The sequence below is a fragment of the Haplochromis burtoni genome, unplaced genomic scaffold, assembly GCF_018398535.1.
Source record: "Haplochromis burtoni strain Fernald_Lab_line unplaced genomic scaffold, NCSU_Asbu1 Contig_437, whole genome shotgun sequence".
NCBI classification, from domain to species: domain Eukaryota; kingdom Metazoa; phylum Chordata; class Actinopteri; order Cichliformes; family Cichlidae; genus Haplochromis; species Haplochromis burtoni.
This window is the reverse complement of record NW_024582798.1, coordinates 89,011-102,931: the sequence shown is the minus strand read 5'-3', so window position 1 is coordinate 102,931 and position 13,921 is coordinate 89,011. Positions and strand designations below refer to the sequence as shown.

At 41.9% G+C, this 13,921-nt stretch overlaps 1 protein-coding gene across 1 annotated transcript in view; it reads left to right on the top strand.

The window, feature by feature from the left end:
* tenm3 (teneurin transmembrane protein 3) overlaps positions 1 to 13,921 on the top strand; it is a gene marked incomplete in the record, with an annotated part of 240,891 nt that overhangs the window by 140,607 nt on the left and 86,363 nt on the right. The window contains 6 exon segments of the mRNA XM_042213353.1: positions 1,977 to 2,096; positions 4,532 to 4,615; positions 5,386 to 5,510; positions 9,766 to 10,021; positions 10,854 to 10,955; positions 11,309 to 11,503. Of these exon segments, the coding sequence (XP_042069287.1) occupies positions 1,977 to 2,096; positions 4,532 to 4,615; positions 5,386 to 5,510; positions 9,766 to 10,021; positions 10,854 to 10,955; positions 11,309 to 11,503 (882 nt within the window).

Sequence of the window (13,921 nt, the reverse complement as noted above, 5' to 3'; positions counted from 1 at the left end):
ATCTGCCGATCCAGAACAACATCAAAGTAACCAGACCAACATCAAAGAACCCAGAACAACATCAAAGAACCCAGAACAACATCAAAGAACCCAGAACAACATCAAAGTAACCCAGAACAACATCAAAGAACCCAGAACAACATCAAAGAACCCAGAACAACATCAAAGCAGACACATCAAAGACCAACAACATCAAAGAACCCAGAACAACATCAAAGAACCCAGAACAACATCAAAGAACCCAGAACAACCATCAAAGAACCCAGAACAACATCAAAGAACCCAGAACAACATCAAAGTACCCAGAACAACATCAAAGAACCCAGAATCAACATCAAAGAACCAGACAACTCAAGAACAACCACATCAAACAGAACAACATCAAGAACCCAACACTCAAAGAACCCAGAACAACCTCAAAGAACCCAGAACAACATCAAAGAACCCAGAACAACATCAAAGAACCCAGAACAACCTCAAAGAACCCAGACAACATCAAAGAACCCAGAACAACATCAAAGTACACAACACAAGAACGAACACTCAAAGAACCCAGAACAACATCAAACAGAAAACCCAAGACAGACAACATCAAAGTACCCAGAACAACATCAGTACCAGAACACTAAACCCAGAACAACCTCGAACCAGAACACCAAAGAACAAACCATCATACCAGAACCCAAGAACAGAACAACTCAAGAACAGAACACATCAAAGAACCCAAACATCAAAGAACCCAGACCAACATCAAAGAACCCAGAACAACATCAAAGAACCCAGAACCAACATCAAAGAACCCAGAACAACATCAAAGAACCCAGAACAACATCAAAGAAGACAACACAGAACCGAACAATCAGAACAGAACACACAGAACCAAACACTCAAAGAACCCAGAACAACATCAAAGAACCCAGAACAACATCAAAGAACCCAGAACAACATCAAAGAACCCAGAACAACATCAAAGAACCCAGAACAACATCAAAGAACCCAGAACAACATCAAAGAACCCAGAACAACATCAAAGAACCCAGAACAACATCAAAGAACCGTGGCTCTCATATGCCTCAGATAAGATATTGTTCATGATTCAAGGTTGAGATAAAGACTGGCAGAGTTCCAAAGAACAAACCTCTGCTGACTAAAGGAACACACAGACGTGTTCATGATCCACAAGACTTTTTGGAAACTATTCTGTGGAATTATGGCATAATCTTTAAACATTTTGAAAGGTTTGCATCCTGTTACATGTGGTGCAAAATGAACAGCATTCCATAAAAAGGTCAAATATGGTGGTCGTAGTATGATGGGCTGCTGTTGCTTTGCTGCTTCAGGATCTGGATGACCCGGCGTGACCTTAAACAGGCTGTTCTCATAACCCTCCAATTTTATAGAAAGACGACATGGACAACATTCCTCCGCGGGGATGTGAGAAATCCATATCGCAAACACTTACTTACTCTTCTCGCTGCCAGCAGCACAACTTATTATTGGGCAATTCTTTTTTCACACAGGGCCAGACAGGTCCATTGTTTTTCACTTAATAAATCTGAATTTCATTTAAAACTGCATGTTCAGTGCTAGTCAGGTGTGTTTGTGATCTGAAACATGTGACACGCTTGCTCATTTTGTTTCAACATAATTCTGAGGCTCCTTATCCTGTAGGAGTGAACAACAGTTTGAGCTGAGATCTGTGATGAGCTGTGTGGTTGTGGATGTTTCTGTAGCTGGTGGATACTCGTTTCACTTTTTATCCTACTTATTTCTCAACTGAGATGTAGCAGGAGATGAGCTTGATGTCTAAAGTTGTCTGATGCTTTAACACAAACACACACCTGATGCTTGTTTATGTGTGTGGGTGGAGGTGAGCGAATGGTTAGACTGGTGTTTGCTTGCATATTTGAGTGTCTAATAGATTACTGCTGAACACTAAACATTTTGCCTCCCTGTTCGTCTGCTCCTCTTTGCAGCCATGCACCTGTTTGGTCTAAACTGGCAGCTTCAGGAGAGTGAGGGATACGGAGCCTTTGAAAATGGAGGTGGAGGAAGAGACACAACACCCAACACATTTATAGTGTCTACAGACAACAGTGAGTCCCTGCTTAAAGAATTTTTCCTTCCCTTTCTTTTGACATTAAAAACAATAAAAGCTGTGGAAAAGAGCTGGACGCAGGAGCCCAGGATAGCCTTCAGAGTTTACCACATATTATAATCTGCCACTCACTCTCAGAGGTCAGGGTTTCTCTCCAGCCCTTTTCAGAGTCTGATGTTTGATATCACTTTGATGCTTGGCAGGCACACACACACACACACACACACACACACTGAGTTGGACTTGAACAACACCCTTAACTGGCTTTTTTGAAGATGGAGATGTAGTGACCCTGCTCTGAGTCCCTCTGGACTCGAGGCAGAAAACAGGAAATGGACAGTACAACTCAAAGCAACCAGATACAAACCAAACAGATTTTCACAGCTATAACATGCTTTGTTTTTGAGTTATGCAGTCTGAAAACTTATTTTGAAGGCACTGACTAACAGCATTGCAAAGAAACCAGAGAAGTATTGTGAAAGAAAAATGAGTGTAACAGGTAACAGAGATGTAGGACAAAAGCCACGGCTGCTGACCTCACCCTGCCAGTCACGCTTTTGTTAAATGTGCAGCTTTTCTGTTCTGTGGTTATTCTCTCTCTTTGTCTGCCTGTCAGACTCTTTTAGTTTCATGTCTTCATTTTCTCAGCTTTTCTTGCCTTTTTTTCTCAATTCGTTCTTTTCTTTTTGTCGCTGCTCATCCCTTCTGTTCACACCACAAAGCAGTGCTGAATAAAACTTAAAATGAGCGAGATAACAGCAGCACACACCGACTGTTGGAGGATGTTTACTGAAAGCTGTGAGGGCTCTGAAATCGTTGTTTGGAAACAGAGAAAAACTGTAAATGTTTCCTTTCTGCTGGAAAACGTTTGCTCCCAAACTTTAAACTTACAACAGTTTAAATATGTGCAGGGATATGAGTCGAAAACAAGTCACAGATAATGTTAAAGAAAAGAAAGAAAGAGTTAAACAGGTTTAAACGATTTAGGCAAAGAATGAGTTAATGGCAGTGTTGGAAAGCAGATCTCCACTCCTGTGTGTTAGCTGTTATACACAGGAAGAGTGAGGAGAACTACAGAAACGTCAGGGGTGGGAGTCTTTCTCACATAAGAAATAATAGTTTGCGTCTTTGAGTTGAACACTTGTGTTATATGCAGCATGTCATATCAGCTAATGCATAGCACAGGTAAATATTCACACTCTGCTGACACACCTGAGCCAGTGCTGGTGAACACACTCTAGCTCTACTCTCTGCAAACTACACTGCAGCTAAAGAAACACAAACAGGTGTGTGTGCCATGATTCCTTTGTGTGAAGGAACATTTTCTCAGTATCAGTTAGTGTTAGTGTCACAGTCCACGACTGACACATTCAAGGACATTCAGTAAATCACATTGTTGCAGGTTTAAGGGCGTCTTTGCTTTAACAGTGTGGCAGTTCTGAACACAATAACATTAATAACACAACAGCCAAGTTAACTCATAATCCCGTCCATTACAGTATAATACATTCTGTCAACGTTTAGTAAGGTGTAGATTCTATAAAACTTGCATCATTGACGTTTGTCCTTGTTGTTATGGCCCTCCCAGTCTTTTCTTTAATGGTTTGTGTGGTAGGTGTTCCAGGTTAACTGGTTTTTACTTTAACTGGTCAGATTTTTCTACAAATTCCACTTTCATTGTTCCAGATGTTATACCTGCAGATTATTCTTTACCCTCTTAAAAGCATGACATACACTGGAGTTTCTGTGTGAGGTATGGGGTACAGGTCAGGAGGAAGAACATGTCATCTACTAATCAAAGCAGTGGTGGTGGTTCAACTCCTGGCTGCTCGAGTCTGTGTGCCAAACATCCTTGAGCAACATATTAACCCCAAGTTGCTCTTTGTTGCGTTTCCTGGAGGCTGAATGTTGGATAGAAAGCACAGAAAAACATAGCAAAAGTGAATGAGGCAGGTTGTATAAAGCATCCAAGGTGCTTATACAACCTGCTCTGCAAGAGTAGAAAAGAAGCAGCCCAGTTACCATTTACATATATAACTGTTAACCACAGGGATCAGCCACGTAAGCGTTTCATGTCCACCTGACTGAAACACTGAGTGCCGACACTTTCTGAGGTTCAGCTTTTGTTTTCTTTCGTGACTTTGCACTCACTCAAAAGAAAACCTTAATTAACCTGTAAGAAATCTCTGAGTGTTATTATATGTTCACTTACTTACTGTTTTCAACTGACCAAACATAATCATTTCTTCTGCAGTGAATTTTCTGTAGTGAAGTACCACAACCAATGTAACCTGTCTCCAGTGTCTGTTAGCTCTCTAACAAGCACTGGTATTATCTCCGATGTCGATGATGGACAGTGTTCTTCCTACGTAGCCATGATGGTGGCTTTTAGAGCATCTCATGGATTCAGTTTGATGTGTTTTCCTTCTGCAGGTAAGATGCTTTTTCTAGAGAACAACACCATAGACACAGGAGAGGTGGATGTGGGGAGACGAGCCATACAAGATATACCTGCAGGTGAGCTGTGTACACAAATGCACCTGTGTCGGGATCTGCTGTGATTAATACTCTGTAAACTCAGTGTAACATTTCCAACACCCCACACCAGTTTGTAGGATTGTTACGTCGTGTAGTGGAATCTTTCTGTGTTTCACCTCCATGTTTCTGTTAATCAGTTATATCAGTGATGGCAGAGATTCTAACAATTCAGTGGAGTGTGTTACTTAAATCTACTACAAAGAGGAACGTAATCATATTATAATAACTATACTTGCAAACAAGGCAGCACAGTGGTGATTAGCACTGTTACACACAGCAACAAGGTCCTGAGTTCAATACCCCCACCTGCCCGGGGCCTTTGCGTGGGTTCTCTGCCTTCACAGTCCAAAGACTTTCATTATCTAAATTGTGAGGATGGAGTTATAAATATTCCACATGTGAGGAACTCTGCATCTGTAGCACTGTGAATGAAATCACTAGTTTTGTTTACTGGTTTTCACTTCTGACATTATTTTCGAGTGTGTCACGGTAATAAGCCTTAAAGGTTAAACGGCTTTCTTGAAATGAATTCCTTTGCCACATATTTATGAATAAGACGCAGTAGTAACTTGCTGTGCTACAACACCACAGGCAGTTGCAGGAAACAGAAGTTGATGGGAAATTAATAACAAATCACACTGTTTTTATAAAGACAACTAACACTGAGAAGGCGGCATTTCTGAAAGTCAGTTGGGGAGTGTTAATATTTAAATCACTGACGTTAATGTTGTTCTGTTTCTTTATTCAAGGTGTGTTTTGGAGGTCCCAGCTGTATATCGACCAACCACAGTTCCTGAAATTCAACATTTCCGTCCAGAGAGATGCTCTTGTTGGTGTGTATGGACGCAAAGGCCTACCACCTTCACATACACAGGTAACACGGGAATGCAAATGTTACCAGGACTACTTTAGAACTACTGCACCAACATATTGGAGAGTGGAAAAAGTGCATGAAGTGATATTTTCACCATTTGAAGTACTAATGAAGTAATGTCTAGCTTTAATCATTGATTCAAACAGCAGTGATAGTAACCTGAGTGATTTTCACGTTGTCGTGCTATGACATAGGTTCAAGTTTTTGCCATTTGGCAGTCAGCATTGACTTTTAAGAGACTGCTAATATATCCTCTGTGCCTCTGTGTCCATCCTTTCATTGTTAATAACATTCAGGGCTCTAGAGTGCGACCAAATATTTCAATGGTGCGACTAAAATAAAATCCTTGGTAGCACCAGTGCAACCAGCTGTTCCAGTAAAAAAAAAAGTCTCTGAAAGTCCGTGTGGTCAACAACTGACACACATCATGCCCCTGTCGTGTGTCCCAATCAGACATAGTCAGGGGCGGGACCTCTATGATATGAGAGAGAGGTGAGTAGCTTGAATAAAGCGATATCGATTCATTAAATCCTGAATCGACTTTTAAATATAAACTTATTTTGCCAGAAACGCCAGAATCTCAGGTTAAAGCTCACAAAACTATTTCAACAACCATCATGAGAGCAGGTAACGGACTCCACACAAAGACGTAAACACAGAGCGGACCGACGCATCAGAATCAGCTTTCTGTTTCTCGGCTTTCTCACCCGACGGCCCGTACACGGACACGCCGTCGGGGCTGAAAGCCGACAGCTCGCTGACTCTGATGCGTCCGGTCCGCGCTTTGTGTTTACGTCTTTTTTGCACGAGATTCTGATGCTGCAGGTTTTGTCTCTTTCCAACCAAAATTCACTGAACCAGCAGCAAAAGAAGATCCAAACTACGCTTCGCATAAACATCGTCATGAATTCCCTCTGACTTCTGCTGTTTTGCACTTCATGCACAGCTCTCTCTCTCTCTCTCTGTGTACTTCCCGTCTCAGATCTCTGTTTTCGGCATCATTCATGTGCTTATTACCCATCAGTCTACCGTTGTTTTAAAATGATGCAAAATTTTATCTGCTATAAAAAGCCAGGCCAGGAAAGTCTCCTTCATGTTTTTTTCTCTTTTATCCTCAGTTACTTTGACACAAAGGCATCTGCTGTGATGTTCCCACCTCTGATGAAGTCTCACGTGTATCAGTACTGATAAATGATCAGAATTATAATATTTCTGACTGTCTGAGGCTAAATTGAATCGAATCGAATCAGGACCTTGTGAATCGGGATCGAATGGATTGTAGAAATCAGTGATGATACCCAGCCCTAGTGAGCCGTAGTGAGCAGCCTAGGCCTGACAGAAGTGGCTGCGATAGCACTGCCCAAGTGGCCCCTCTCCCAAACAGGCCGTCAGAGGAGCCGATGTGATGATTGAGTTTAACATTGTCTGCAATATTGCCAAAGAGTGCCAACGCACTTTAAGCACAAGCACCCATTCAGTAACTTATCTTTCTTCTAGAAATGCACTCCAAATAAAGAACTTTGTGTTGACAAGATTGTTAGTTAATCATTTACAAATCAATTTTGTCTGTATAGACAGCAATTCCCCCCAAAAGTGCACATGTAGAACTGCTGTGTTAAGCGATGTGGTTGAAAACTTTGGGTGCGCCTAAGAAAAACAGTTAGGCATAGCAGTGCAACCGTGGCAACAAATTAGTGTAGAGCCCTGACATTATTTTCCAGCATCTGCGTGACTCATTTGTAAAAAACAAAAACAAAGCAACATTTTTGGAACAAAACAAAACTAAGTTCGGCTGAATGTTTTCGGTATTGCTGCGTCTCTGGTCTTTCTGAAGCTCTTTCACAGTTGCTGCTTCTTTGCTCATTTTTCCAGTGAATTTTCTTCTATTGGTCAAACGTATCTAAAGTCAGAGAAGGAAGCTGACTCAATGGGATGTGACCCTAAGTAAGTTTTAGCCCACTAAAGACTATTACTAATTATTAATTAATAAGTAATCATCTGGGAAAGGATAAGGAACTCATTTAGACAACAGATTACCTTCAAGAGAGAGTGACCTAACTCACCACTGAAGGCCTCAGGGGAGCAGAACGACTGAGAGGAAGTGTCAGAGCAGGTTCAGAGCTCGGTTCGAACCAGGTTCGGCAGCCTTGGTGTTAGGGTTTGAATCATGGCGTATATCTCATTGGTGAATTTTCAGAAGAGAAGATAATCTGTTTATGTTGACCTAAAACATTATCCTGACATGGAACATGCAGAGTCTGTACATAACCAGATTGTTCTGTTATGTTGGCTGAACTCCAGTAAAGGCCTGACACAGGACCTGAGAGCTGCATCTGGCCCTTCAGCTGATCATCGACTGTTCGCTGAAGCCTGATGGTGTCGATGGGATCTGGTTAGAATTGGAACCATTTGACTGGCAATGGCTTCATGTTTGAGGATGACAATGGTCCCAAACACACGGCCAGTGCAGTAAAAGCATACTCGGATAGAAAAAACACACAATGGAAAGCTTGCAGTACTGGACTGGCCTCTCACAATGTCAGCCTCAACATTATTAAAGTGCGATCATTCTGACAGAGGACAGAAAGAAAGGCAGCCGAGATCCAAAGACGGACCTTGGAATCTCCTTCAAGAAGCCTGGAGAATACTTCAATAAATGATAAGAACAGTACAGGTGGCACATATCATGTGGCTGTTTCTGTTTATGCTCGGTCATGTCTGAAAGGGACTGAGAGGAACCTTCATTTATAATGTAAATATAGATGAAAGGGCATCTGTCAAAAGGTTAGAAGCTATGTTATGCATTCAGCATACAGAGCTGACTCATTTAATTGTGGTGTATGCGTGCAATAGTTGCCATGGTAATGTAGGTCATGACCCTGGGATGAGATTTTGTAGGCAAAGGACGACATGATATGTTTCCAACTGAGACGATATTGATGTTTTTATCTTTACGCCTCAAAATGAAACCTCACTGAACCAGTGGCTGCAGCTGATATCTGTTCACTACTATAACATTTAGGACAGTTTGTCGTCGTCCCTAGTTCGTCTGACTTTTCTGCTTTCAACAAATTTCCGAAATGCTCAGAAAAGCGCATCAAATCAACACAGGAACGACGGCGCCGTCCTAGTGGCAGCCTAATGCAGCTGCTCTCCGACTCTCTGATTCTGATTCAAGTTATAAATATTTCACAGGCAACTTTGCAAGTGAGTGAAGTGCTTCATAACTCTTAGTCCAAAATGAATATAAGCTTCTTCACTAAACTATCCCTTTAATGACGACATCTCTGTGTTCTGTCAGAGGACTGATCCACGCAGTCACACAGCTCAGTGTTAGCACTTTAGATGACTTTGCTTCCTGTAAAAGGGAGTTTTTCCCCTTTCACTCATTGTTTTCTCTGTCACTGTTGTTGTGAAATGGTCCATTACACACAGAGCGAATTTCATAGACGTCTGTTATGTCATGTGAATACTCAGAGTTTAATTGGTGATATATTTAAGATTCACCTAAGACCATGTGACAACATCGTGGCCGGTTTAGCTCGGTGGGCTGTGTGGCTGAGAGCGGCTGGCCAGGGTTCGAGGCTGACCTCTGTCCTTTCTGCATGTGTTTTATTTAAAGGGACAGTGCAGTCTAACATAGTCCAAGTGCAAAACATGAAACTGATGTTATTGCTCATTTTCAACCATTGTCCCTTGTTGGGCTCACAATCACAATGCACATGTTTTACAATAGGACATAAATTTTCATAAAACTAAAATACATCATGGATACAACTACAATTAATAGACAATAAGTTAAAAAGAAACAACAACAAAAAATCATTAATTAAAACGACGACAGCTCTGATTTGCCTTTAACTAAACTTTGACCTTCACTGTAAAGGGTCTGATGTTTGGTTGGAAGTGTGATCCACAGATGGCAAGCTGGAAAATGCTGACTGACCAAATGTAGCTCTGCGATGTGAAACCCCACTGTTCACCATGCTCCCTAGTGAGATGTGTTCTCACTGCACTGCCTAATAAAGACCAAAAAAAGACCACTCGATTGTCACACTGACCTGCACTGCTGTCCTTGCCAGGCCTTGGCCCTTCAGGAGAATCCAGGTACTGTGCAGGGTGACAGAAACTGGACATGTTGAGCATCAACTCTAAATCTCAAAGAGCACAGTGGTTAGATTGTCATAGCTGAAACTTTAGGCTAAACCTTGGGGAAAATAAGATGTTTGCATTATTGTGCTTTTTTGTTTTCCAGTATGACTTTGTGGAACTGTTGGATGGTAGTCGACTTATTTCGAAAGACAAACGAGCACTGAGTGACACCGACGCAGCACACATACGTCTAGCCGGTTCTTTCGAAGAAGAGTCTGAGGGAGGCCCCCGACATATCCGCTCCGTGAATGTGCATGAGGCTGGGTTCATCCAGTACCTGGACACTGGAATCTGGCACCTGGCGTTTTACAATGATGGACGAAACACAGAACAAGTCTCCTACAATACCATCATCATAGGTGAGACATGCTTGTTCTTCCTGGGACGTTGCTGTAAGAGTGAGTGCACCTCTTCAAAGCATGTGCTCAACGTATGTGCTACCAGCTTGTTGTTACAGAAATTCAAATCTACTACTACTGTTAATAATAACAACAATAATTATAGTGAGAAACATCAAAGCAGGTTCTGGAGCTCATGGTTATCTGGAACGTGACAGACAACTCGAAGCAACGTTGAGTAAAGCTGCATTCGATTCCCTGATAAGTTATCTCGAAAAATGAGTTTGAAGTGAAAATACAGACAGTTGACTAACAGATTCAAGCCCAGAACTTTCTGTGAGGGAGCGTCAGTCACGATGTAATCTACATGTAAATGACAACAACATTTCATCCAGTTTTACTTTTTAACCAAACTGGTTGTGGTTATGCACCACTTACATAATCGTCTGTTAGGGTTAGCGCTGTAAAAAGGATTATTCAGTCTTTGTTTAACATACTAGAAACCTTGAATGGGCTTTTTAGGGAAATGCAGGCACGATAAATGAATTTGGCAGATAAACCTGGTGAGACTGAAGCGGCCTGCAACTATATTGGCTGGATGTGATTTTCAATAAATGACCAATATTTAATGTAATACTAGTGTGCTGTGAAAACCTTCACTGGCACACGTGTGTGCAGTTTTAATTAGAGCAAAGGAGCAAAGAAAAGCACGGCAGAGAGGGAAAGAGCGGTTGTGGTGATTGGATGCATTGATTGGACTAATTGGCTGTAACTATGGTAATAGCAGAAGAGCAGTCACACAGTTTGGTGTGTGTATGTCTTTAAATAATCTCTCTCTCCCACTTTAAATCAGAGTCGATCATGGAGTGTCCTCACAATTGTCATGGAAACGGTGAATGTCTCTCGGGGATTTGCCACTGTTTCCCAGGATTCCTGGGGCCCGACTGCTCTCGAGGTAAACGATTCTGCCTCGCCTACAGGGAAGAAGTAATTGTTGCATGATCCCCCGTTACTTTTAGCAAGGAAGGCACTGACCATGACAAAGACTTTAAATATTTTGCATGTTTTCAGCTGCTCTGTTTAGGTTAAGTGTGCTCCTTAATCAATCAAGAATGATTGAAACGTTACACTAAGTATTTATAGGGCACGAGCTTTATAACTGAATAGCATTTTATTGAACATTAATCCATCTTAGTTGTTTACACAGTACGTAGCTTGATGGGAACTCGAGGGTTCAGTTATCTTACTGCCTTTTTTGGGTGATTTAGTAAGTGTGACTTGTTCCGTTCATGCATGTGTCGGGTGCAGCGTCCTGCCCGGTGCTGTGCAGCGGTAACGGTCAGTACTCTCGTGGACGCTGCCAGTGCTACAGTGGTTGGAAAGGTACCGAGTGCGACGTGCCAGCCAACCAGTGTATTGACATCCACTGTGGAGGACATGGTATCTGCATAATGGGCGCCTGCATCTGCAACACTGGTTATAAGGGAGAGAACTGTGAGGAAGGTAAGAGTGTGAAAGTGTCACCACAGCACTGAAGTTCCACGTAACCTTTCATTCAGTAAACTATTGTTATTCTAATTATTATTTCTCTTGTGTTGTTTTGGTGTTAATGTTATTTCTGCATGTGATCTTCTTATAGTGTCTCACACTTGTGCAGAATATTAAACTCTTAAATATCATGTGTAGACCTGTCATGGCCAGAGGCACCTGTGATGCTTTTAACTTAGATTTAACTCTGCTTGGACTAATATTTCCAAAGTCTCTGACAAATACTCAGGAAAAAGGCCCTGTTAGCCGTTAGTAACATGCTACAGTTACCTCATCTGGTTCCCATTAGTTTCGGTTTTCAACAAGAAAACTGAGAAAGAGCAGATCCATCTCTCGCCTGGACAAAGGTTTATGCTTTTCTGCTTTTGCCTCCATCTGTTGTCATGATTAGCTGGTATCTATGCAGATAGAATAAGAGTCCTAACAGTAGAGAGGGGCTCGACTGCTGCATCAGTAACAAAGTGGAATCGACTGGGACTGACAGCGGCTCACGCATGCAGCGGTACGCTACACAAGCTCACAAAGTGGAGTCAGTGGACGCTGAAGCACAGAGTGTGGTAGGAGGCTTTCTGCAGAGTCGGGCACTACAGTCACGTGACTGCACGTCACCTTCAGATTAGCTGAAGAACAGCGCGCTTTCCATGGCTGAGCAGATGCATCCAAGCCTTGCATCACCAAGTGATGTGTCACGTGGAGTGAAGCACACTTCCACTGGACTCTGTAGCTGTGGAGAGGTGTTCTGTGGAGCGATGAACCACGCTTCTCTGCCTGCCAGTCCCATGGATGACTCTTTACTATAATGCTCTTCCTCTACAATAATTCAATTATTTAATTGCCCTTTTGTTCAAGCTTCCTGCCCTGTACTTTATCAAACTCCTTCCTGAGATTTTATCCAATAAATATCATCTAAAGACACCGGCGATGCTAAATTGTGAAGCAGGAACCTTGTGACCATTTTCAATAAAATCTCGCTGGTGATATAAAAAAATGTGACATATTCTTAGTGTGTGTTGCCATGGGCACAGATGGTGATGAGTACCTGTGTGCAGCAGTCAAAACTAGAATCCAGAGCATGAACTGCTTCGACTGTAGCCACGCGGACATGTGGGGATTTCATTTGAAGAACGGTGAAAACAGATCTACCCGGTGTTTGTGGACAAACTAATTATTTAATTATTACATTAATATTGTAAAACCCCTAAAAGGCAAAACAATCTATACATCATTCCCGTATTAAGAGCTTTCTCCCCATCCCTCTATAAATGTCATGCGTTCAGCTGCAGTAGCTGCAACAGATTTATACAGATCAATTTGCAATTTTGCTCACTTGAAATGAAAGTTTTTAATTTTTATGATCTCATTTTAATGAAAAGAGACCGAATATGAAGCAGAAATGTAGAAGAATACTTTATATGAACGGTGTAATTATCAAGTATATGAAATGATGTTGACGGAGGTCTGGAGACTGGTGGAACTATCCCTGTGCCTTTGTAAGCAGGGGGACACTGCGAGTGCTGCAAGATTTCAGTGTTACCAATGATGTTCCTGGTGACCATGGTCCTAACTGCTATTAGACCATTAACTGTGTAGTTTTGGGCTGATCCACCACAGGATCACTCTCATCTCCTGAGACCAAGGTCTTGCACGGAGTGACTGATGATTGACTGATGAAGCATTTTCTATTTCTTCCAATCGGAATAATTGTTACCTTTTCACCACCATCTTGGTCTTATGGCCGGTGCAGTCTTGTCTCTCGTGCGTTTTGCCCACGGTGGTGGAGAGGTCGGAATGGAAGAAACTGATTTTGTGGACAGGTGTGCTTTAGACACACAAGTTTAAGTGTCTGTAAGTAATTTACTGTTACATCTGTGCCACATGGGCACACAGCCCATCTGTGGGAGCCAGAATTCAGGGGTAGGGAGCCAAATGCTTACATCACTGTGTTTTTCTGAATTTTGGTTGATATTCTGTCTCTGCACTAAAAGCAAACTTACCAATTCTACAGGGGATCTAATAATTATTTCCCCAGCTGTAAGTGCTTAATTGATTTATTCTAATATGATGTGCAAATACATTTCCACAGCATCTGTTTTAGCCAGATACCTGGCTACAAGCAAGATGCAAACAATGCACTACACTAATTCAAAGTCAATTAATCAGTAATGACCTGCACAGGCATACAGCAGTGCTGAGGGAAGTGATCTCATCTGTGATTCACATTGTGGGTAAATGCAGACACAATGCTACAAATATGAAAATGCATAACACAGCGGACAGTAATCACATTACTTTCAGATGGGTTCAGTCATCAGTCAGAAAGAGACAGACTGTGTGTGTGTGTGTGTGTGTGTGTGTGTGTGTGTGTGTGTGTGT